This window comes from Capricornis sumatraensis, chromosome 19 (genome assembly GCF_032405125.1).
Source record: "Capricornis sumatraensis isolate serow.1 chromosome 19, serow.2, whole genome shotgun sequence".
NCBI lineage: Eukaryota > Metazoa > Chordata > Mammalia > Artiodactyla > Bovidae > Capricornis > Capricornis sumatraensis.
Window position 1 is genome coordinate 32811240 of NC_091087.1, and position 22176 is coordinate 32833415.

At 43.7% G+C, this 22176-nt stretch overlaps 1 protein-coding gene across 1 annotated transcript; it reads left to right on the plus strand.

Annotated features, from left to right (window-relative positions):
* Nucleotides 1-2615: 2615 nt before the first annotated feature.
* ANKRD34C (ankyrin repeat domain 34C) lies at nucleotides 2616-4223 on the plus strand. Its single transcript, XM_068991601.1, has one exon. It carries the CDS (start codon nucleotides 2616-2618, stop codon nucleotides 4221-4223), a length of 1608 nt encoding a protein of 535 aa, XP_068847702.1.
* The last annotated feature ends 17953 nt before the right edge of the window (nucleotides 4224-22176 follow it).

The window sequence follows — 22176 nt, forward strand, 5'->3', positions numbered from 1 at the left end:
TGTAATAAAATGATCATATGTAGGACCACAGGAAAGTTAAAACGACAGAATCAGAAGAGAAAGAAAGGCCACATCAGGCAGAAGAGGGAGAGATAAAGAATCAGTAGGAGAGGACATCCCTGGTGGCCCAGTGGTTGGGTGTCCACCTGCCAATGCAGGGAACACGGGTTCAACCCCTGGTCCTGTAAGACTCCACTTGCCTTAGGACAAGTAAACCCTGGGCACTACAACTACTGAGCCTGTGCCCCACAACAAGAGAAGCCACTGCAATGAGAAGTCCTCCCACAACTAGAGAAAGCCTGCACAGTAAGGAAGACCCAGCACAGTCAAAAATAAATAAATCAACAAACAAATAGAACTGGTAGGAGCCTGAAGAAAGCAGCATAGAGTTGAAGCGAGAGAAACGGAGACTTCTTGTGGATACACTTAATAACATGGTATCTTTGGATGGTAGTGATTTTACAGAAAAATCTCATAGGAACACATAGACACAATAGTGACAAGAGCAGACTGAGATGGAGTTGTTGTTAGAACAGAGATTTGGAAGAAGCAGAAAATGATCTGAAGCGGAAAGATACATCCTAGACTGTAAATCAAAGTTACTTCTGAAGGGAAAGAGGAGCTTTGAAGAGGGTTGGGAGGGGGCGTAAAGGGTATCTCTTCTTCTTTATATACATAAGTATGAATTGGGCATTTTTTCCCAAAAGAGAAACAAGTATCTATTCATGTACTGAATGGTTTAGAAGGCTATACATCCATCTCTCAACTTGAGCCAAGAAAAGCTGACTTCCTACTTAATTTTTGTGTGCATGTGTTCTCAGTCACGTCCAACTCTTTGCGAGCTTAGCTGCTGCTAGGTCGCTCCAGCCGTGTCTGACTCTTTGTGACCCTATAAACTTTAGCCTGCCAGGCTCCTCTGTCCATGGGATTTCCCAGGCGAGAATGCTGGAGTGGGTTGCCATTTCCTTCCCCAGGAGATCTTTCTGACCCAGAGATCAAATCCGTGCCTCCTGCCATGTCTCTTGCATTGCAGGTGGATTCTTTACTGCTGAGCCACGGGGGAAGCCCTCTTATACAATAGAGGGATGGGAATTGACCAATAATTGCTCAGAGGAGTGGGGCAAGAGGAAGGATGGTGTGCATCAGAGGAGAAGGAAAGCTCAGGCATTGTAACACCTGCTCAGCTGAGCCCAAAGGACAAAAAGTCCACCTGGTGGGGCCTTGTGGGCAGAGTGCAGCCAGTGAGAGGTCCAGGGCTGGCAGGCATCAATTCTGGGAGACTGTGTCTCCTTATTCCTGGAAGACCTCTGGATCAACACCCACTTTGGAGGCTGTAAGTCCAGGATTTAGGTAATTGACACAAGGAAAACCAACCCAGGAAACCCAGGTTTGACAAACTTCAACGGGGGTAGCTCTGGTATGAGCTTTATTTCCTAACACTGGTGAGCAAAGATGCAATCCCTTGTCCACCCTCTGCCTCAGGTCTGCTCAACCAGAGAGGAGGGTGTGGCAATGCATCATTCCAGTGGGTCTTCGAGTCTGATCGTCAAGGATGAGAACTCTGACATCTGCTGGAGAAGTGGGAACTACAGCCTGGAATGGGATGGCTGGACTGTTCTTGTTTTTATAATCTTTTCCCTCTGTGATGACTGTGATACATGTTTGGTTTAGGAAGTACAACAAAAAGAAGAACATGAAAACTATTCACAATCCCATCTCCATTGCTGTGCATTTTATTCTCGTCTTCTGGATACACACCTAGAGCAACAGTGCATTAAATCATTATTGACGAGGTAACCTATGAAGCGTAAGTCACTGCTGAGGCTACAGCAGTGAACAAGATAGACACAAATCTTTCCTTATGGCAACTTAGACCTTAGTGATGCCAACAGACAAAAGACAAAGGTTCTTAAACTGCAGTGTGATAAAAATGTACAGTCAATGCTGTAAGAGCTTGCATGTTTTCTTGCTTACTCTCTCCTAGACATTATGCCAGCTGCTTTACATGTGGTTACTTGTTTAATTAATATATACAGTAACCCATTTAATCTTCACAATGGCTTAATGGGGTAGCCTGCTACTATCACCACCCCCACCCCTGACAGGTTACAGGTGAAGAAGCAAATTCAGAAAAATTAAATAACCAAGCAAGAGATTTCCCTGGTCGTCCAGTGGCTAAGACTCCGAGCTCCCAATGTAGGGGATCTGGGTTCAATCCCTGGTTGGGGAACTAAAATCCCAGATGCAGCAACTAAAGATCCCATGTGCTGCAACTAATACCGAGCATAGCCAATAAATAAACAAAACAAACAAAACCAAGCAAGGTGGCATCACTTGGGATCAGGCTGGGACATGACTGTATACAGACTCTGTAACACCTGTGCTGCTCAGATTGGCTATAGAAAGTGTGCATGCATGCTCAGTTGTGTCTGACTCTGTGACCCCGTGGACTGTAACCCGTCAGGCTCCTCTGTCTGTGGGATTTTCCAGGCAAGAATACAGGAATGGGCTTCACTTCCTTCTCCAAAGCTATAGAATATATGACACTTTTCTGTCTTCTTCCTTTGCTAGGTCTGACTGCTGCTGTGGCTCAGAGACCCTAAGCTGTAGCCAGGATGATGGACGATGACACAGAACTGAGGACGGACGGAAACTCACTTTTAAAGGCTGTGTGGCTCGGGAGGCTCAGGCTGACAAGGCTCCTCCTGGAAGGGGGCGCATACATCAATGAAAGCAATGACAAGGGGGAGACGGCTCTCATGGTGGCGTGCATCACCAAGCACGTGGACCAGCAGAGCATCAGCAAGTCCAAGATGGTCAAGTACCTGCTGGACAACAGGGCAGACCCCAACATCCAGGATAAGTCTGGCAAGACCGCCCTCATCCACGCCTGCATCCGAAGAGCTGGGGGGGACGTGGTCTCCCTGCTGCTGGAGAACGGAGCAGACCCCAGCCTTGAGGACCGCACTGGGGCTTCAGCTCTGGTTTATGCCATAAATGCAGATGACAAGGATGCGTTGAGACAGCTTCTGGATGCCTGCAAGGCCAAAGGCAAGGAGGTAATTATCATAACGACAGACAAGTCATCTTCGGGCACCAAAACCACCAAACAGTATCTGAATGCCCCCCCTTCACCCAAAGAGGAAGACAGACAGTTGCCTGCCCCATGTGCTTCTCCATCTGAGGTTGAACTGAAGGCTCCAGGCCTGGGCTCTCCACCCAGCGAGAAGGAAGATGACTTCTTTAGCCTCCAATCAGGGCATCCAAGTAGTTGCAACACTGCCAAGGCTCTTAATGAACCTGGGTCGCCTGCTCGAAAAGTTGGGACTCTCAAAAGGGCCCGCCTGCCTCAGCTGAAGAGGCTCCAGTCTGAGCCTTGGGGCCTGACGGCACCATCCGTGCTGGCTGCCTCCTGTGTGCGTCAGGACGAGACCCACGGCGCGGGCACAGATGGCGAGGTCAACAGCATCGGTAATGTATCCTTCCCCAGAAGGGGCCCCCTATCCAGAACCAGCAGCATTGATGGCAAAGATGCCAGCCTCGTCCACATGGTCACGGAACAGGTGGTGAAGATCCCGGTCTCTTCAGCACCGGCCTCATGGAAGGCAGCCTATGAGAAGACTCAGGCTCCCCACCCACGTCTGGCCAGAAGAAGTACTCTCCCTATCGACCAAGAGAAGGTGGGCATCTGCCCAGCTGGTCCCTCTGTTCTCAAAGATGCCATGACCCTCAAACGGCTGGAGAATGATCTCTATGATTTAGAGTTACAGCCTGGGGCCGACCTGCCCAGCCCCATCTCCCTAGAATCAGGCAAAGGTCCACTGGATCGCAAGAAGCTCAACAGCTCCCACCTTTCTCTCTTCCAAGGCTCCAGGGAGTCCCTGGACGCTGTGTCCAGCACGTCACCCAACTCAGCCCGCCGCAGGCCACCCCATCTTCTAGAAAGACGAGGTTCTGGAACCTTGCTCCTGGACCGAATTTCTCAGACCAGGCCTGGCTTCCTCCCACCTTTAAATGTAAATCTGAACCCACCTATTCCGGATATTAGAGTGAGCAGCAAACCTTCCTCTCCACTTGCTAGTGGCTTAAAATCCATGGTTCCCGTCGCTCCAAGCTCACCAAAGAGAGTTGACTTGAGAAGTAAAAAGAAACTCCTCCGGAGGCATTCTATGCAAGTTGAGCAGATGAAGCAGCTGTCTGATTTTGAGGAAATCATGACCTAGACTAAGCTTTTAGGGAGGTTTTTTTTTTTTTTTTTTTAAATCTATGTAGTTTATGAATAGTACTATAATCTAGACCAACATAGCCATGCAGGCTCTCTGTATCCTGATCATTCCTTAATGCTGGTGTGTGGCTGCTTCAAAAGAGATGAAAACAGACTGCCGCTTCCGTTCTGAGAGGACATCTGGGGTTTTATAGGGCTCCTTGGAAAAAGCTCAGGATAATTGAGTTTTAGAGTTGAAATTGCAAAAAAAAAAATCTCCCAAAGAAGAAAACCTTTGGAATTTCAAAGTCGCACAGCAGGTACCATGATCTGAGCTGCTGACACCTGTTATTTTATATCAGACAAACAAGAATTTAAATCACAAGGTGGTATTTGGAGTATGTCATGTGTCATAAATGTATAAAGTGCCTAAGAGAAAAACGAGGGGCTTTAACATGTGTTAGAATGTGCAGAGGCTCAACACCAACCCCCAGGCTATGAAATTTGGGGATGTGTGTTACATCCAGAAAAACAGAAGCAGCATTCTCCCATTAGGGAGGTTCTGACATCTGCTTCCTACGTTGAACCATGTCAGGGGCACTGGCTGGTACAGCACAGTGGAGTTCTTCCAGAACTTCAGCAACAGATTTTATCCACTAATTTGGGTGTCCTTTGGGTTTCTCTAGTGTTTTGGAGATAAAGATTCCGCCTGCAATGCAGGAGACTTGGGTTCAATTCCTGGATCAGGAAGATCCCCTGGAGAAGGAAATGGCAACTCACTCCAGTATTCTAGCCTGGAGAATCCCATGAACAGAGGAGCTTGGCGGGCTATAGTCTATGGGGTCGCAAAGAGTCAGATGCAACAGAGTGACAAACACTTTTGGGTTCCCAAATATCATATCTACATGTCCCCCAAATCCTGTTCATGTAATAGTAGCTGGTGCCTCAAAGATGAATCGTGTCCAGAAGTGAAACTCACATTGGCCTCCTGATCTGACTCAGGTTCTGTGTTGAAATCTCATTTAAAAAAAGTCAGGGCTATTGGCACTTTGGAGCTAAATATTATACAACTCATAGAATAGACCCATAAGACGTATTTCCTTATTATTCTTAAAAAAAAAAAAAAAAACAACTGGGTGAGATCTTGCCAAACTAGAATAATGCGTGATACTGACAGACACATATATTCCAAGGTAGAGCTGATGGATGGTTCTCAGGTCAGAGGCGGGGGGCAAGGGGGACAGTTGGAGCCTGAAAATTTTAAGGAATGCACACTGTCATTTCCCCTTCACTTTTCTGGGAAATTCAAGAAGATCTGGTTTCTTCTTTGCCTGAATTATCTCTGTGATGGGAGATTTGTAGAAATAACCTGTATAACCTTTTAAAGCCACTCTGTCTGAACCCAAGAAGGGAAGCAGATATTTATCACTCTCGGTGTCATGTAGCCACCTTTGAGATGAAGCTATTTCTAGTTATTTCCCATGTACTTTCTCTTTCATGCTACTTAGATAGGTTTGCTCTATGGTTAAAAAAAAATTCAGTAGTCCCTTGGAGGTAGCATCACATCCTAGAAAGAGGAAAGACTTTGAGATTTGGGTTTGTGTCTCTGTTTCATCATTTACCAGCTGCAAGACTTCAAGGAAGTCTTTACTTCTCCAGGCCTCCACTCCCTCATCTGTAAAATGGGGTTAGTAATGCCTCACCTGGAAAGTTTGTGGTGAGAATTAAATGAGATAATATATGAAAGTGCCTGTAACTGTGCCTAGCACAGGGAGGAGTAATTGGATAAGATGAAGCTGATTTTTTAAAAATGTTGTTTAGTACTTTATTATGAAGTTAAACCTACACCACTGTATGATCTAGTAACTCCACTCTAGGCATTTACCCAAAAGAAATAAAAATTCAAGTTCATACAGAGACTTTTATATATACGCTCATAGAAGCTTTTACTAAATAGTAAATAATAATAATAATAATAATACAACCCAAATGTCCATCAACAGGAGAATATTTTCACACAGGTGGATAAATCTCTAAAACATTATGCTGAATTAAGGAGCCAGACACAAAAGAGTACAAACCAAAGGATTTCATTTATATAAAGCCCCAGAACAAACAAAACTAATTTGTGGTGGAAAAAAGAATCAGAAAGTAGCCACCTTTGTGACTGGGACTGAATGGGAAGGCACACAAGGAGACTTTTGGTGAAATTCCATTGATCTGATTATATTTCAGTTTTCACAAAGTTTAAATGCTGTGATAGAAAACCCAAAATTAACTTGTATAACAATGAAAATAAGAGGTAGCTGATTTTAAATACTCCTTCAGACCTCTGAAGTCTCAAAATCTCAAATAATACCGAATACCCTACGCAAAGTGAAGCAGACTCTAGCTGAAATATTCAAAGAGCCCTTGAGATTCTCATGAAGTGAAGTCGCTCAGTCATGTCCAACTCCTTGCGACCCCATGGACTGTAGCCTACCAGGCTCCTCAGTCCATGGAATTTTCCAGGCAAGAGTACTGGAATGGGTTGCCATTTCCTTCTCCAGGGGATATTCCCAACCCAGGGATCGAACCCTGGTCTCCCGCACTGCAGGCAGACGTTTTACCATCTGAGCCACCAGGGAAGCCTTGAGATTCTCATGGGTTCTATAAATACTGAGCCCCAAACTCATTTGTAAAGTGAAAGAAGTTCTGCCACAGAAGCTATGCAGATCAGACCATTTCTATAAGGATTTCTAGAGAATTCTAGAAATATATCTGACTATCCCAATCAAAAGTGCTAATGATGGTTATAAATACTCCAAGTATTTGTTTTTCAATAATCCCATTAGGGCAGGCACATACCCAATCTTGGCACTGTTGACCATTTGGGCTGGGTAATTCTTTTCTGTGGGAGACTGTGTGTGTACTATATGTTGCTTAGCAGCATTCCTGGCTCTACCCACTAGATAACAGCAACTTCCCTCCATATTGTGACAACCCACAGTGCTTTCAGACCCGGACAGACATCTCCTGGAGGCAATACCACCTCAGTTGATCAGCATGGCTCTAGGAGAACTACTGTGTGTGTGGTAGAAGTATGTCAAGAGCAACCGAACTGCACAGAGGTGAGGGGCTGGCTGGCGAGGCTGTCCCACTAACTGAAAGGCAGGAAGGTGACTAACATACAATGTGGGCCTGTAGGATTCTTGACATGAGTGCCAATGGCCTCTTGTACTTTGCAGCAAGGAAAGAAAATGAGAAGCATTGCACGTAAGCTAGCGAAACCCAGGGCTCACAAACTTGGTTGAATGTGGACATTGCATAAGCTTCTCAGGACCATTTAGATAGGAATGTTGTTGTTGTTTAGTTGCTAAGTTGTATCCAAATCTTTGAGATCCCATGGAATGTAGTCTGCCAGGCTCCTCTGTCCATGGGATTTTCCAGGCAAGAATACTGGAGTAGGTAGCCATTTCCTTCTCCAGAGAATCCTCCCAACCCAGGGATTGAACCTGAGTCTCCTGCATTGGCAGGCAGATTCTTTTACCTCTGAGGCTCCTGGGAAATCCTCAGATGAGAATAGTTCTTACCAAGTGGACATGATTACAGGCAAAGCAACACCACTCTGATACATTAAAGAGAGAACCAGACAGACAATCACTGATCTTAGCAGCTTATTAAAGATACACATACACACACACACACACACACACGCACACACACACACACACTGCACACTTTAAATACTTTTCTAGATGTTGTTAGTGTCAGTTAAAACTAACCTCTGCTAGTAATATCTAACTGTGGGGATAGCGAGACTGCATAAGAGAATTTTTCTAAACCTTTAGCTAAGACTTGAAAGCCTAATTTATCCAAAATAGTGACTGTGGCACATTCATAGCAATTAGCTTAGGCAAAACACTACCCAGTACGAGTTGCCCATTCAGAACAGCCTGTCCATTGCACAGGTGGGTAATAGCAGGTATGCTCATGCCCCTTACTGCTTGTATCCATCAGTCGGGACTTTCCCATTAGCCTTTCTGTAGACAGTCATTACAATAGTACTGTTTATCACTATCTGATGACGCGGTAGTTGAATTAGACTGTTCCAAACTAGTACAACCACTGCAATACTTGATTATGGTTAATGCATAAATGGACAGTTTTCTTTGTGTTAACAAACCTCACAGGAATGCTTTTTAAAAGCATATTTAGATTCAAACATGCTTTCTAGATCAGAGATTTGTGGGAACCTAGATCACTACAAGTTAGTTGCAAAGTTAGTTGCAAACTGCAGTTTCAATAAGTCACTTATGTAAGACTCTCCGAAATGTTTATCAAAATACATCATAGAATGTGAGTCTAAAGTCTCATGTCTGGGATTTCAATTCAATTTCTAAACATTCCAAAGCATTTGTTTGATCATTTAAGTCCATCGTCCATTTTCTTAGAATTTCATCAAGTAAATGCAGGTGTTGTCTGATCTCCTTTGGTGTGTCTTGGTACTTCAGATGTACCATTCTGAACTGATTCTCTACAATGTTCTGTCCTAGTCTCAAGCTGACAATGTGCCCAAGGAGGTACCAAATTCCATGTAATGGAACTATTTAGATACTTCTGATGTGTTAATAAAAGATAAATTGCAATCCTTCAGTCGCATTTCCCATTTTTCTTAGTGAGATCTCAATCATAAGTATTACCTTTTCTTTAAGATGGGTTTGACATGACTGCCTGGTAACACTGAACTGAGCAAACACTGTTTTATGTATGCATGATTTAAAAATTTAATTTTTAAAGATTCTTTTGATGTGGACCATTTTCAAAGTCTTTATTGAATGTGTTACAATGCAGCTTCTGCTGTTTATGTTCTGGTTTTTGGCAGGCATGTGGGATCTTAGCTCCCTGACCAGGGATTGAACCAGACACCCCTGCACTGGAAGATGAAGTCCTAACCACTGAACCTCCAGGAAAGTCCCCACATATTAATTTTTAATTATACAAGAATTATAGTTTCTATTCTAGTTACAAAAAAGGCTAAGAATGAGAAGCCATGGCCTCAAGGGGAGTGAATTCCTTTACGATGCCTCTGCTGCTTGGTTCCCCCCACCAGGGATGCACCTGCCATCTGCTACTGGCAGGGACTTAAAGGTTCCTGGACAGCCCTCCTTGGGCCGGATTTCTAATCCCGATGATCATTAACAGAAGCTGATTTCTCCTAGCTCTTACTAGGATAGTAAGGCAGGTAGGTAGTAGGTTCAGTTCAGTCGCTCAGTCGTGTCCGACTCTTTGCGACCCCATGAATCACAGCACGCTAGGCCTCCCTGTCCATCACCAACTCCCGGAGTTCACTCAGACCCACGTCCGTTGAGTCAGTGATGCCATCCAGCCATCTCATCCTCTGTCGTCCCCTTCTCCTCCTGCCCCCAATCCCTCCCAGCATCAGAGTCTTTTCCAGTGAGTCAACTCTTCGAAGACGTGGCCAAAGTACTGGAGTTTCAGCTTTAACATCATTCCTTCCAAAGAAATCCCAGGGTTGATCTCCTTCAGAATGGACTGGTTGGATCTCCTTGCGGTCCAAGGGACTCTCAAGAGTCTTCTCCAACACCACAGTTCAAAAGTATCAGTTCTTTGGTGCTCAGCCTTCTTCACAGTCCAACTCTCACATCCATACATGACCACTGGAAAAACCATAGCCTTGACTAGACGGACCTTTGTTGGCAAAGTAATGTCTCTGCTTTTGAATATACTGTCTAGGTTGGTCATAACTTTTCTTCCAAGGAGTAAGCATCTTTTAATTTCATGGCTGCAATCACCATCTGCAGTGATTTTGCAGCCCCAAAAAATAAAGTCTGACACTGTTTCCACTGTTTCTCCATCTATTTCCCATGAAGTGATGGGACCGGATGCCATGATCTTCGTTCTCTGAATGTTAAACTTTAAGCCAACTTTTTCACTCTCCTCTTTCACTTTCATCAAGAGGCTTTTTAGTTCCTCTTCACTTTCTGCCATAAGGGTGGTGTCATCTGCATATCTGAGGTTATTGATATTTCTCTCAGCAATCTTGATTCCAGTTGGTGTTTCACCCAGGTAAGATGGTAGGTGTTGTAAGAGGGCATCAGAGGGCAGACACACTGAAACCATACTCACAGAAAATTAGTCAATCTAATCACACTAGGACCACAGCCTTGTCTAACTCAATGAAACCAAGCCATGCCCACGGGGCAACCCAAAATGGGCGGGTCACGGTGGAAAGAGCTGACAGAATGTGGTCCACTGGAGAAGGGAATGGCAAATCACTTCAGTATTCTTGCCTTGAGAATCCCATGAACAATATGAAAAGGTAAAATGGTAGGATAATGAAATAGGAACTCCCCAGGTCAGTAGGTGCCCAACACCCTACTGGAGATCAGTGGAGAAATAACTCCAGAAAGAATGAAGGGATGGAGCCAAAGCAAAAACAATACCCAGCTGTGGATGTGACTGGTGATAGAAGCAAGGTCTGATGCTGTAAAGAGCAGTATTGCATAGGAACCTGGAATGTCAGGTCCATGAATCAAGGCAAATTAGAAGTGGTCAAACAGCAGATGGCAAGGGTGAATGTCGACATTCTAGGAATCAACGAACTAAAATGGACTGGAATGGGTGAATTTAACTCAGATGACCATTATATCTACCACTGCAGGCAGGAATCCCTCAGAAGAAATGGAGTAGCCATCATGGTCAACAAAAGAGTCCGAAATGCAGTACTTGGATGCAATCTCAAAAAAGACAGAATTATCTCAGTTTGTCTCCAAGGCAAACCATTCAATATCACAGTTATCCAAGTCTATGCCCCAACCAGTAGCACTGAAGAAGCTGAAGTTTAACGGTTTTATGAAGACCTACAAGACCTTTTAGAACTAATACCCAAAAAAAGATGTCCTTTTCATTATAGGGGACTGGAATGCAAAAGTAGGAAGTCAAGAAACACCTGGAGTAACAGGCAAATTTGGCCTTGGAATGTGGAATGAAGCAGGGCAAAGACTAATAGAGTTTTTTCAAGAAAATGCACTGGTCATAGCAAACACCCTCTTCCAACAACACAAGAAAAGACTCTATACATGGACATCACCAGATGGTCAACACTGAAATCAGATTGATTATATTCTATGCAGCCAAAGATGGAGAAGCTCTATACAGTCAACAAAAACAAGACCAGGAGCTGACTGTGGCTCAGATCATGAACTCCTTATTACCACATTCAGACTCAAATTGAAGAAAGTAGGGAAAACCGCTAGACCATTCAGATATGACCTAAAAGAGATGGGAATACCAGACCACCTGACCTGCCTCTTGAGAAATCTGTATGCAGGTCAGGAAGCAACAGTTAGAACTGGACATGGAACAACAGACTGGTTCCAAATAGGAAAAGGAGTACGTCAAGGCTGTATATTGTCACCCTGCTTATTTAACTTATATGCAGAGGTAGTAGGTAGTTAGTATCAAATGAATCAGCTGGACAGTCTCTCTTATCTTCTATACTCCAGCATTCTGTGATTCAGATTTCATCCAGACTTCCTGATTCCCCGGAGAGTTCCAAACCTTATCCCGAGGTTCTTCCCTAGATGGTTGAAATAAATCCCATTGTTTTATGCCCACCTCAGCTTAAACCAATGTTATGACAAGATCAGCCCTTGTGGTTCTCATTGTGGCTGCAAGAAGCCATCCACAATAATCATTAGGAAACTTTGGGGAAAAAGAAGTTTGCTGATTTTTTTTGAAAAGGTTCTGAAGATTACATGGCATACCTGGAGTCATACAGTGAGGCTGTGGATAGTCAGAAGGCCCAGGCCTTGAGGTCTGCTTTTATTGGGGTCCAAGCTGAGGACCTAAGGTTTCATGGGCTCGCTCTTTATTTTATTATTTTTTTCTTATGCTTCTCTTAGATTCCTTTTTTTTTAATTTAAATTTTTATTTTTACTTTATTTTACTTTACAATACTGTATTGGTTTTGCCATACATTGACATGAATCCGCCACTGGTGTACATGAGTTCCCAATCCTGAACCCCCCTCCCACCTCCCACCCCATATCATCCCTCTGGATCATCCCCGTGCACCAGCCCCGAGCATCCTGTATCCTGCATCGAACATAGACTGGCGATTCGATTCTTACATGATAGTATACATGTTTCAATGCCATTCTCCCAAATCATCCCACCTTCTCCCTCTCCCTCAGAGTCCAAAAGTCCGCTCTACACATCTGTGTCTCTTTTGCTGTCTCGCATACAGGGTCATCATCACTATCTTTCTAAATTCCATATATATGTGTTAGTATACTGTATTGGTGTTTTTCTTTCTGGTTTACTTCACTCTGTATAATCGGCTCCAGTTTCATCCATCTCATTAGAACTGATTCAAATGTATTCTTTTTAATGGCGGAGTAATACTCCATTGTGTATATGGACCACAGCTTTCTTATCCATTCATCTGTTGATGGACATCTAGGTTGTTTCCACGTCCTGGCTATTATAAACAGTGCTGTGATGAACATTGGGGTACATGTGTCTCTTTCAATTCTGGTTTCTTTGGTGTGTATGCCCAGCAGTGGGATTGCTGGGCCATAAGGCAGTTCTATTTGCAATTTTTTAAGGAATCTCCACACTGTTCTCCATAGTGGCTGTACTAGCTTGCATTCCCACCAACAGTGTAAGAGGGTTCCCTTTTCTCCACACCCTCTCCAGCATTTATTGCTTGCAGACTTTTGGATCGCAGCCATTCTGACTGGTGTGAAGTGGTACCTCATTGTGGTTTTGATTTGCATTTCTCTAATAATGAGTGATGTTGAGCATCTTTTCATGTGTTTGTTAGCCATCCGTATGTCTTCTTTGGAGAAATGTCTATTTAGTTCTTTGGCCCATTTTTTGATTGGGTCGTTTATTTTTCTGGACTTGAACTGCATAAGTTGCTTGTATATTTTTGAGATTAGTTGTTTGTCAGTTGCTTCATTTGTATTATTTTCTCCCATTCCGAAGGCTGTCTTTTCACCTTGCTTATAGTTTCCTTTGTTGTGCAGAAGCTTTTAATTTTAATTAGATCCCATTTGTTTATTTTTGCTTTTATTTCCAGTATTCTGGCAGGTGGATCATAGAGGATCCTGCTGTGATTTATGTCAGGGACTTGCTCTCTATTAGTGAATTTGAAACATAAAAGTCAGGGACTCCTGTGGCTGTCCAGTGGTTAAGACTCTGAGCTTCCACTGCAAGGGGTACAGGTTCAATCCCTGGTTGAGGAACTAAGATCCTACATGCTGAAAAGCACGGCCAAAAAACCAGAAAAGCAATGACCCCCAATAATCCTCCCACACCTACCCCGAAAAACAAACAAAAGACTTGTAACAGCAGGAATTTAAAGTGTGAAAAGAGGGAAAAAAAGGGAGGCCCAAACAGTCAGTCAACAAAGATCTCTAAAACAAAGTTGGGGGGAGCATGACCAGGTTTTTTATTCAGTCCTGTGTGGCTGGTAATGTATCTAGGGAGAAAGCCATCTTTGAGATGGAGGCCCTCAACCATCAAAAACAAAGTCAGGCACTTGCATTACAGAAGAAAAGCCAGCTGTCAGGCTTACACTACAGTTAACAAAAAAGGGGGGGCTTCCCATGGGGCTCAAGTGGTTAAGACTCTGCCTTCTAATGCAGGGGGTGTGGGGATGATCCCTGGTCAGGAAGCTAAGATCCCACATGCTTTGCAGCCAAAAAACCAAAACATAAAAAATACTGTAACAAATTCAATAGACTTTAAAAATGGTCCTCATTTTTAAATCTTAAAAATCTTTAAGAAAAAAAAAAATCTTGAAGAAAAGGACTCTTTTCAGCATGTCTTTGTCCCCCTTCTATCTGCAGGAAAGCGAAGCCAATATTGTTTCCAGCTCCTTCAAGAAGAGATTAGGAAGGATCTCCATGGTGGAGAAAAAAAAAGAAGTGGTGAGGGAGAGGGGGCGTGATGAGGGACAAGGCCTGCCTTGAGGGAGAGAGTGCATTCCCAGGATTGATAGGGGGCTCAGAAGGTTGGAGTCTCTCGAGTGGAACTTGCATGAGCTTAGTTTCTAGCACATTGACTCTCTAGTTGTGGAGTGTGGGCTTAGCTGCCCCTCAGCATGTGGGATCTTAGTTCTCCAACCAGGGATCGAACCTGTGTCCCCTGCAGGTGGATTCTTAACCATTGGCTCACTAGGGATGTCCCTGTTTCTTCTGTTTTACAAAGTTTTATACCTTTTTGTTTTAAATTTAGGCATACAATTCAATTATTTTGGTATTTGGTATGAAATATGGATCCAGGTTCTTTAAAACAAGTACTTTTTTGCATATGAATATCCAATTTTTCCAGCATCATTTGTTGGAAAAGCTGTCATTTCTCCACTACACTGCCTTTGTACCTTTGTAAAAAATCAGCTGCCCATGTATATGGTTAAAGCTAACTTCTTCAGACATTTTTACAGAAATTAAAAAATTGATTCTAATATTCACTTGGAGGGACTTACCTAGCAATCCAGCAGTTAAGATTCTGAGCTTCCACTGTGGTGGCACAGGTTTGATCCCTGCTGAGGGAACTAAGATCTCACATGCTGCTCAGGCCAAAAAAAAAAAAAAAGGTCAGTTGATAAGTACATATAATTCCATCGGCAACTTTAATGATTTTTTGCACTGTAACAAAATATAAAACATAAAACTAAATTCACTTGGAAATGCAAAGGACCTCCAAGAGCCAATACAACTTTGAAAAAGAACAACAGAGTTGGAGAGAACCAATTAGAGAGATCAGAAATAAACCCATGGATATGTGGACTAGAATACTGCTCAGTAATAAAGAGGAATGAACTACTGACATACATTGCTTCCCTGGAAGCTCAGTGGTAAAGAATGCGCCTGCCAGTTCAGGAGACACTGGAGAATCCCTGGGTCGGGAAGATCCCCTGGAGAAGGCAATGGCAACCCGCTCCATATTCTTGCCTGAAAAATCCCATGAACAGAGGAGCCTCGTGGGCTATATAGGAGTTCATGGGGTCACAAGAGAGTTGACACGACTTATCAACTAAACAACTGACATACACAATAGCATGAATGCATCCTAAAATAACTGTGCTGAGTTTAAGAGGCTCTACTAAACGCAGTGCTTTTATATGATTTCAGCTGCAAAAAATTCTAGAATATGCTAATGAATGTAGAGACAGAAAGCAAATCAGTGGTTATGGGAATGAATGGGAAGGTTGGGGAGGCAGAGAGGGAGGGATCACAAAGGAAACTATGGGGGAGGTGGATTCACTGTCGTGATTATGTCGATTTCACAGGCATGTACATGTGAAAACTCATCAAAACTAAAGCAATCTGATGGAAAATGCCTCTCGTGCAGGGGAAGGTCAGCCATTTAGTCTATTCAGGCCTTTGACTGACTCAACGATGTCAGCTCGAATTCTGGAGGGCAACTGGCTCCATTCAAACTGCAGCGACCTCAGCGTTAATTTCATCCAAACACCTGTTACAGAAATACCTGGAATGAACAGAAATACCTGGAATGACGTCTGACCAAATAGCTGGGTGCCTTGTGGCTCAGCCACATGGATTCATCATAAGACGATAGATGTTTTGTGGATGGTGTGAGCAGTAGGGTCTCTAAAGGGAGCTGGCAGAGCCTCCAAGGCATATGAACAACACAAGTGAAGTCTGAATGGGAAATGACTGTCAGAGCACGTTGGCTCCAAATGGAGACTAGAACAGAGGTGATGCTCAGGACCCACTGGGATAATCAGGATCAAGAGAAACTGTGATATTTCTGTGAAACCAACTGCATGTGGTTGGTGTGGGTAATATGCTGCAGTTTCTGAGCTAGAAAGTGACATCATGTGCCTCAACATCCTCCTTCAGGCTCTGTCTTCTGTCCACTCTCCCTGTGTGACTGTAAACATTCAAATTACACATTTTCAGAACGGGCAAAGGCCCTCATGGGAAAAGTGGCATTTGGGACCGCTTCCCTCTCCAGTGGGTTGTTGTCCCTTGATGATTCTTTCCAATTTTGTCAGTTCTTTGATGCTTTCTAGAAAACATTTAAAGTTGTTGTCTTCAGGGGGAACTTAAATTCAAATGATCTAACCCGCCTTAACTAGAAACTGTAAGTCTTTGTTGTGTTTTTATTATTATTATTGACTATAATGCAACAGCTATGAATATATTCACCTGTATTCAGTCCTCCTCTCCTTCTGGACACATGGGGGACATATCTTCCCATTCACCTTGTCATCGGGTAGGGCCATGGTATTAACTGAGGAAAATGAGCTGGAAGTGCGATCAGTGTTTGTGTCTCTTCTGTACTATGAACACAAAGAAATTTTCTGTACTATAAACACAAAAGCTATTTCAAAGCATTCTCCTGATTCTATGTTTCCACAGCACATAATTTCAGAGCGGTCTATTGATAATCATACAGAGACTATTTTATTCTAAGCATTGCCTTCATGAGTACTTTGTAGAATTTCCCTTTCCCATTCCTCTTTTTTATAAAAAGATTATTTATTTTCGACTGTGCTAGTCTTATTTTGTTACTTGCTGGCTTTCTCTAGCAGTGGCAAGAGTGTGGGCTTCTCGTTGCAGTGGCTTTTATTGTTGTGTACCTAAACTAAACTGCTGTGCACCTAAACCAAACTTCATTTAGTTGCAGCATGTGAGCTCAGCAGTTGCGGCTCCCTGGTTCTAGAGCACAGGCTCAGTAGTTGTGGTGAACGGGCTTAGTTACCCCACGGCATGCGGCATCTTCACTAACCAGGGATCGAACCCATGTCCCCTGAACTGGCAGGTGGATTCTTAACCACAGGACCGTCAGGAAAGTCCCCTTCCTATTCTATCTTGACCTTTTAGTTGAATCCTATAGGGGGAGCCTGGTGGGCAGCCATCTGTGGGGTCGCACAGAGTCGGACACGACTGAAACGACTTAGCAGCAGCAGCAGCAGCATAGCTTTCTAGCTGCCCAAAGGTAATGAAAAATCCAGTCCCATTCCACTTCAGTTTAAAAATCTCAAACTCTATAGAAACAATGAGAAGAATGGAAATTGACTCACAAAAGGGGTTAAGACTTAAGAAAGGTTAAGTGGCCAAATGCAGCGCCAAAATCATGCCATGGTAAGCTTCCTCTCAGGGTGAACTTCTGCTCCTGGGCACTTGTTCTCACTCCCCAGGAGCCTCCATCCTACCACTGCCATCAATAACCTTTGACATCCTCATGCCTTTAGACACCCCCTCAAGATCGGATGCAAGACTGTCTGGTTGGCAGAGCCTGGGTCACATGCCCACATGTCTTGGGACCTACAGCAGAAAGAGGGGGAATACCTGGCCCTCTGGGTGCTATGATGGGAGGCAGGCTGGCCTCTCATGGAGGGCAGTGTGTGTCACCTTCCCTGGTCTGTCTGGGGAAAGCCCGGTATGGTCACAGCTCCATGGCAGTGCATGCGGTTTGCAAACTTTCTATTTGCCTCAGTCAGTCCATAGCAACTACATTGCTTTGTTTCCTCACCATCAATTACATGTATGAGGCATGGATAAAAACTGATTTTCTTTCAAAATCCTAAGAGCAAGTTGTGGAGTGTGCTCCTGTGGCATGGAACAAATAAAAATCCTGCTTCAGACAGGGAACAGACCTGTGGACACAGCAGGGAAGGAGAAGATGGGATGAATTGAGAGTAGCATTGAAATATATAATTCACCATGTGTAAAACAGATAACTAGTGAGAAGTTGCTGTATAAAACAGGGAGCCTAACCTGATGCTCTGTGACAGTCTGGAGGGGTGGAACAGGACGGAGGGTGGGAGGAAGGTTCAAGAGGGAGGGCACATACATATACTTATGGCTGATTGACTTTAACGTACAGCAGAAAGCAACACAACATTGTAAAGCAACTATCCTCCAATTAAAAATAAAATAAAAAATCTGCTTCAGAGCACAGGCGGATTCACTTTATAAAGCCTACATCTTTATAGGACACTTTTAAAACCTTTTAAATTGTGAAATAAAATACACATACAGAACACAAGTGTGCAATTCAACAAAGAGTCACAATGGTAACATTCCCGAGTTCCCCTCGGGTGCCCCTCATATTATGACTTTCATATTTCCTATTCTGATCCTTCTATTTCCTTATCTTGCCTTATTTTACTGTCAAGAATTTCTGGAACAATATTGAATAGCAGTTGTGATAGTTTATGTTTTATTGCCAGTTTCAAAGGGAAAGATTCTTATGTTTACTTGTTAACCATGAGGTGGGCTCTCAAGGAATTATCAATTATTTTTGATCTGCTGTGCTCTCCTTAGTCACTCAGTTGTGTCTGACTCTTTGTGACCCCATGGACTATAGCCCCCTAGGTTCCTCTGTCCATGGGGATTCTCCAGGCAAGAATACTGGAGTGGGTTGCCATGCCCTCCTCCAGGGGATCTTCCCAACCCAGGAATTGAACCCAGGTCTCCCACATTGCAGGCGGATTCTTCACCATCTGAGCCACCAGGGAAGCCCAAGAATACTGGAGTGGGTAGGCTATCCCTTCTCTAGGGGAACTTCCTTCCCGACCCAGGAATCGAATCAGGGTCTCCTGTGTTGCAGGTGGATTCTTTACCAGCTGAGCCACCAGGGCTCTTTGTTTCTTTTTTTTTTATCATGAATGGATGCTCCACTTTATCATGCTTTTTCTGAATCTATTAAGATATTCATTTTTAACTTACTGTTTTAAGAGACCTTTAGAGAAGTCAGCTGTGAAAGTAGACAGGTAATAGTTTTGCTTTTGTTTTCCAAGTTATCCTATTTTGGAACCTTCTACCACACATCATGGAACACAAACACTGAAAGAGGCTTGGAGGTCCTCAGCCATTACACTCCATCACTCAGTTCATGAATCTTCTCTACAACATCCCAGACTATTTATAGAGTCTCTGCTTGAATATTTTAAGCAGTGAAAAAAATCCACTATCTCTACTCATCAATTTATGGAAAGCTCTAGTTGTCAGGAAGTCATTTCTTATGTTGAGTTGAAATATACCTCAATGTCAGATTCATGGTTTGCCCAAGTTATTTATGGCAGATGCAACATGCAGGACAGATCTACCCCAAGGAATGGGTAGAGTTGTGTGTGTGTGTGTGTGGCGAAAAGCATGTGGCCTTTAGAATCAGGCAGGCCTAGTTTCAGTCGCTGGCTTAGCCATTAACAAGTTGAGTGAATTCGAGCACTACGGTAGATTGTGTCATGACCACAGATTCCTGCCAACCTAGTATGCTCCTCCTTTGAATGTGACTCTGCAGCTCCTCCAATCCAGAGATGGAAGGAGTTGAGAAATGGAATATTTCCTGCTGTATCAGTAAACAAGGATGTCATAGTCACCAGCCAATGCAGCCACCACCAATGGTGAGCTGATCAGCCCTGAGGGGACTCAAGAAGGAGAGAATACCTGCCATATAGCAGCCATCAGACTGCAGCCATGCCCCATGATGAGCCTGAGGAAGCTCAAGATGAGAAAACACAGGACACTGACTCTATATCTAAGGTACACACAAAGGAATGATTTCAGGGAGCCCAGATTCCTACATCTTCCCATACACAGAAACGCACTAAACTCCTTACCTTGGAATATCTCACCTTTCTTTCCTTTGATGTTCTGATTACCTGCCCTTTGTTGCAAATCTTCTATATAACCTGGCTCCCCACCTGGTCTCCTTGGAGCTGTTCTCTCAGAATTTCTTGCAATGTTGCCTCCAGGCTTGAAGTCCTAAAAATTTCCACCAAATAAAACACAGCTCAAATATTCTTTTTAAGTCTACAGAGTCCATTTCTTCACCTTGAATCTGGGCTGGCCCTGGGACTTGCTTTGATCAACAGAACGTGTTAAAAGTGATACTGGGCAAATTCTGAGTGTAGTGGGGGTGGGTGAGGATAGCAGAGGGAGAAGGGCCAAGTTATCTCTGACTTGGCTCTCTTGGGAGGCTGCCCTGAGCCTGCCATATCATCTAGGAAATCACCAAGCCTACAGGGGGCTTCCTCTGTGCCTCAGTGGTAAAGAATCCACCTGCCAATGCAGGAGGTGTGGGTTTGATCCCTGGATTGGGAAGATCCCCTGGAGGAGGAAATGGCAACCACTCCAGTACTCTTGTTAGAGGAGCCTGGTGGGCTACAATCCATGGGATCAAAAAAGAGTTGGATGCAACTTAGTGACCAAACAAACAACACTGTATATGGGCTCTTAGTTCCCTGACCATGGGATTGAACCCATGCCCCCTGCAGCGTGGAATCTTAACCACTGGAGCACTATTATGCAAACTTTTAAAGCTAATACTCTCTTCCTTCTTACTTTCTACTCTTCCAGGTTAAATCCTGTTTCCTTTGATTTTATCTCATTTGAGAAGCCTTCCCAGCAATTTATTATACTCCTTCCCTCCTAATTACTTCCTATACTCCCTGTTTTATTAATGTCCCTCTTAGAACAATAGCTATGATCTGATCATTGCCTGTTACAGCGCAGGCAGTTCCTTTCAGTAATAGCAACTTCCACACAATAGGTGCTAAAACAATGCTGTTCTTTTAGTCACCCAGCCCAAGTCAGGGATTCTTTTTTAGTTCCTCTGTTTCCACTGTCTTATATTCAGCTAACAGTTGATTATCTGTCTTCACATACCCTGACTTGAGCTACTACCAAGCCAAGTTTCTTGCCCCTGAGACTATGCAGGTGTTTTTTTGGAATTAATTTAGGATTTAACATTTAACCTGGTGAGATTTCTTTTTGTTAGTCTTGGCTGAATACTCTGAGCTGGCCAAGGTAATCTTGGTCTTATATTTGTCATATGTTTCTCCACTTGGTGCCTCTAAATTTGATGATTACTACGTCCACGTTTTCTACCAGTTACTAAAAAATAATGTTTAACAGGACAGGGTCATGGAAGGAGCCTCAAAGCACACTATATACCTTGCCAAGTCCAGTACAGAGCCAGTAAATATTAAAAATTACATCATGCATGCACATTATTTCAGTCAACAGACTGCTTTCACATATTGATATGTTAGCATCCTAAAAAGTAGTGTTAGTCACTTAGCCATGTCTGACTCTTTTCGACCTCATGCACTATAGCCTGCCAGGCTCCTCTTTCCATGGGAATTTCCCAGGTAAGAATACTGGAGTGGGTAGCCATTTCCTTCTCCAGGGGATCTTCCCAAAACAGGGATCAAACCCATGTCTCCATCACTGCAGGCAGATTCTTTACTGTCTCAGCCACCAGGGAAGTCCAAATATGTCCAGTGACAGGACAGCTGGTCTTATTTACGTGGAGACCTATATGGGCAGTAAAAGTCTTTGCTAAAATCAAGATACAGGGAAACCAACAATCTTCTTAAAAAAAAAAAAAAACCTCTTTACTGAGGTTCGTGCTCAGTTGCTTTTAGTCGTATCCAACTCTTTAGTTGGATGGACTGTAGCCTGCCAGGCCCTTCTGTCCATGGGATTCTCTAGGCAAGAAAGCTGGAACGGGTTAATATGACCTCCTCCGGAGAATCTTCCTGACCCAGGGATCAAACCCGAGTCTTCTGCATTACAGGTGGATTCTTTACCACGGAGCCACCTGGGAAGCCTCTTTTACTGAGTAGTGAAACTAAAATCAGTGGGTTTTCTCTTCGTTTTACCTGATTATACTGAGTATACTATAAAACGCTATAGTGATGATTATACCAAATAGCTTCTCAGGTCAACGATAATAGATAAGGCAGTGAAAGTGAAGTCACTCAGTCGTGTCTGACTCTTTGTGACTCCATGGACTGTAGCCCATCAGGCTTCTCCATCCATGGGGTTTTCCGGGCAAGAATACTGGAGTGGGTTGACATTTCCTTCTCCAGGGGCTCTTCCCCACCCAGGGATCAAACCTAGGTCTCCTGCATTGAAGGCAGTCACTTAACCCTCTGAGCCACCAGGGAAGTCCTCAGTAAATTAATTTAATTTCCA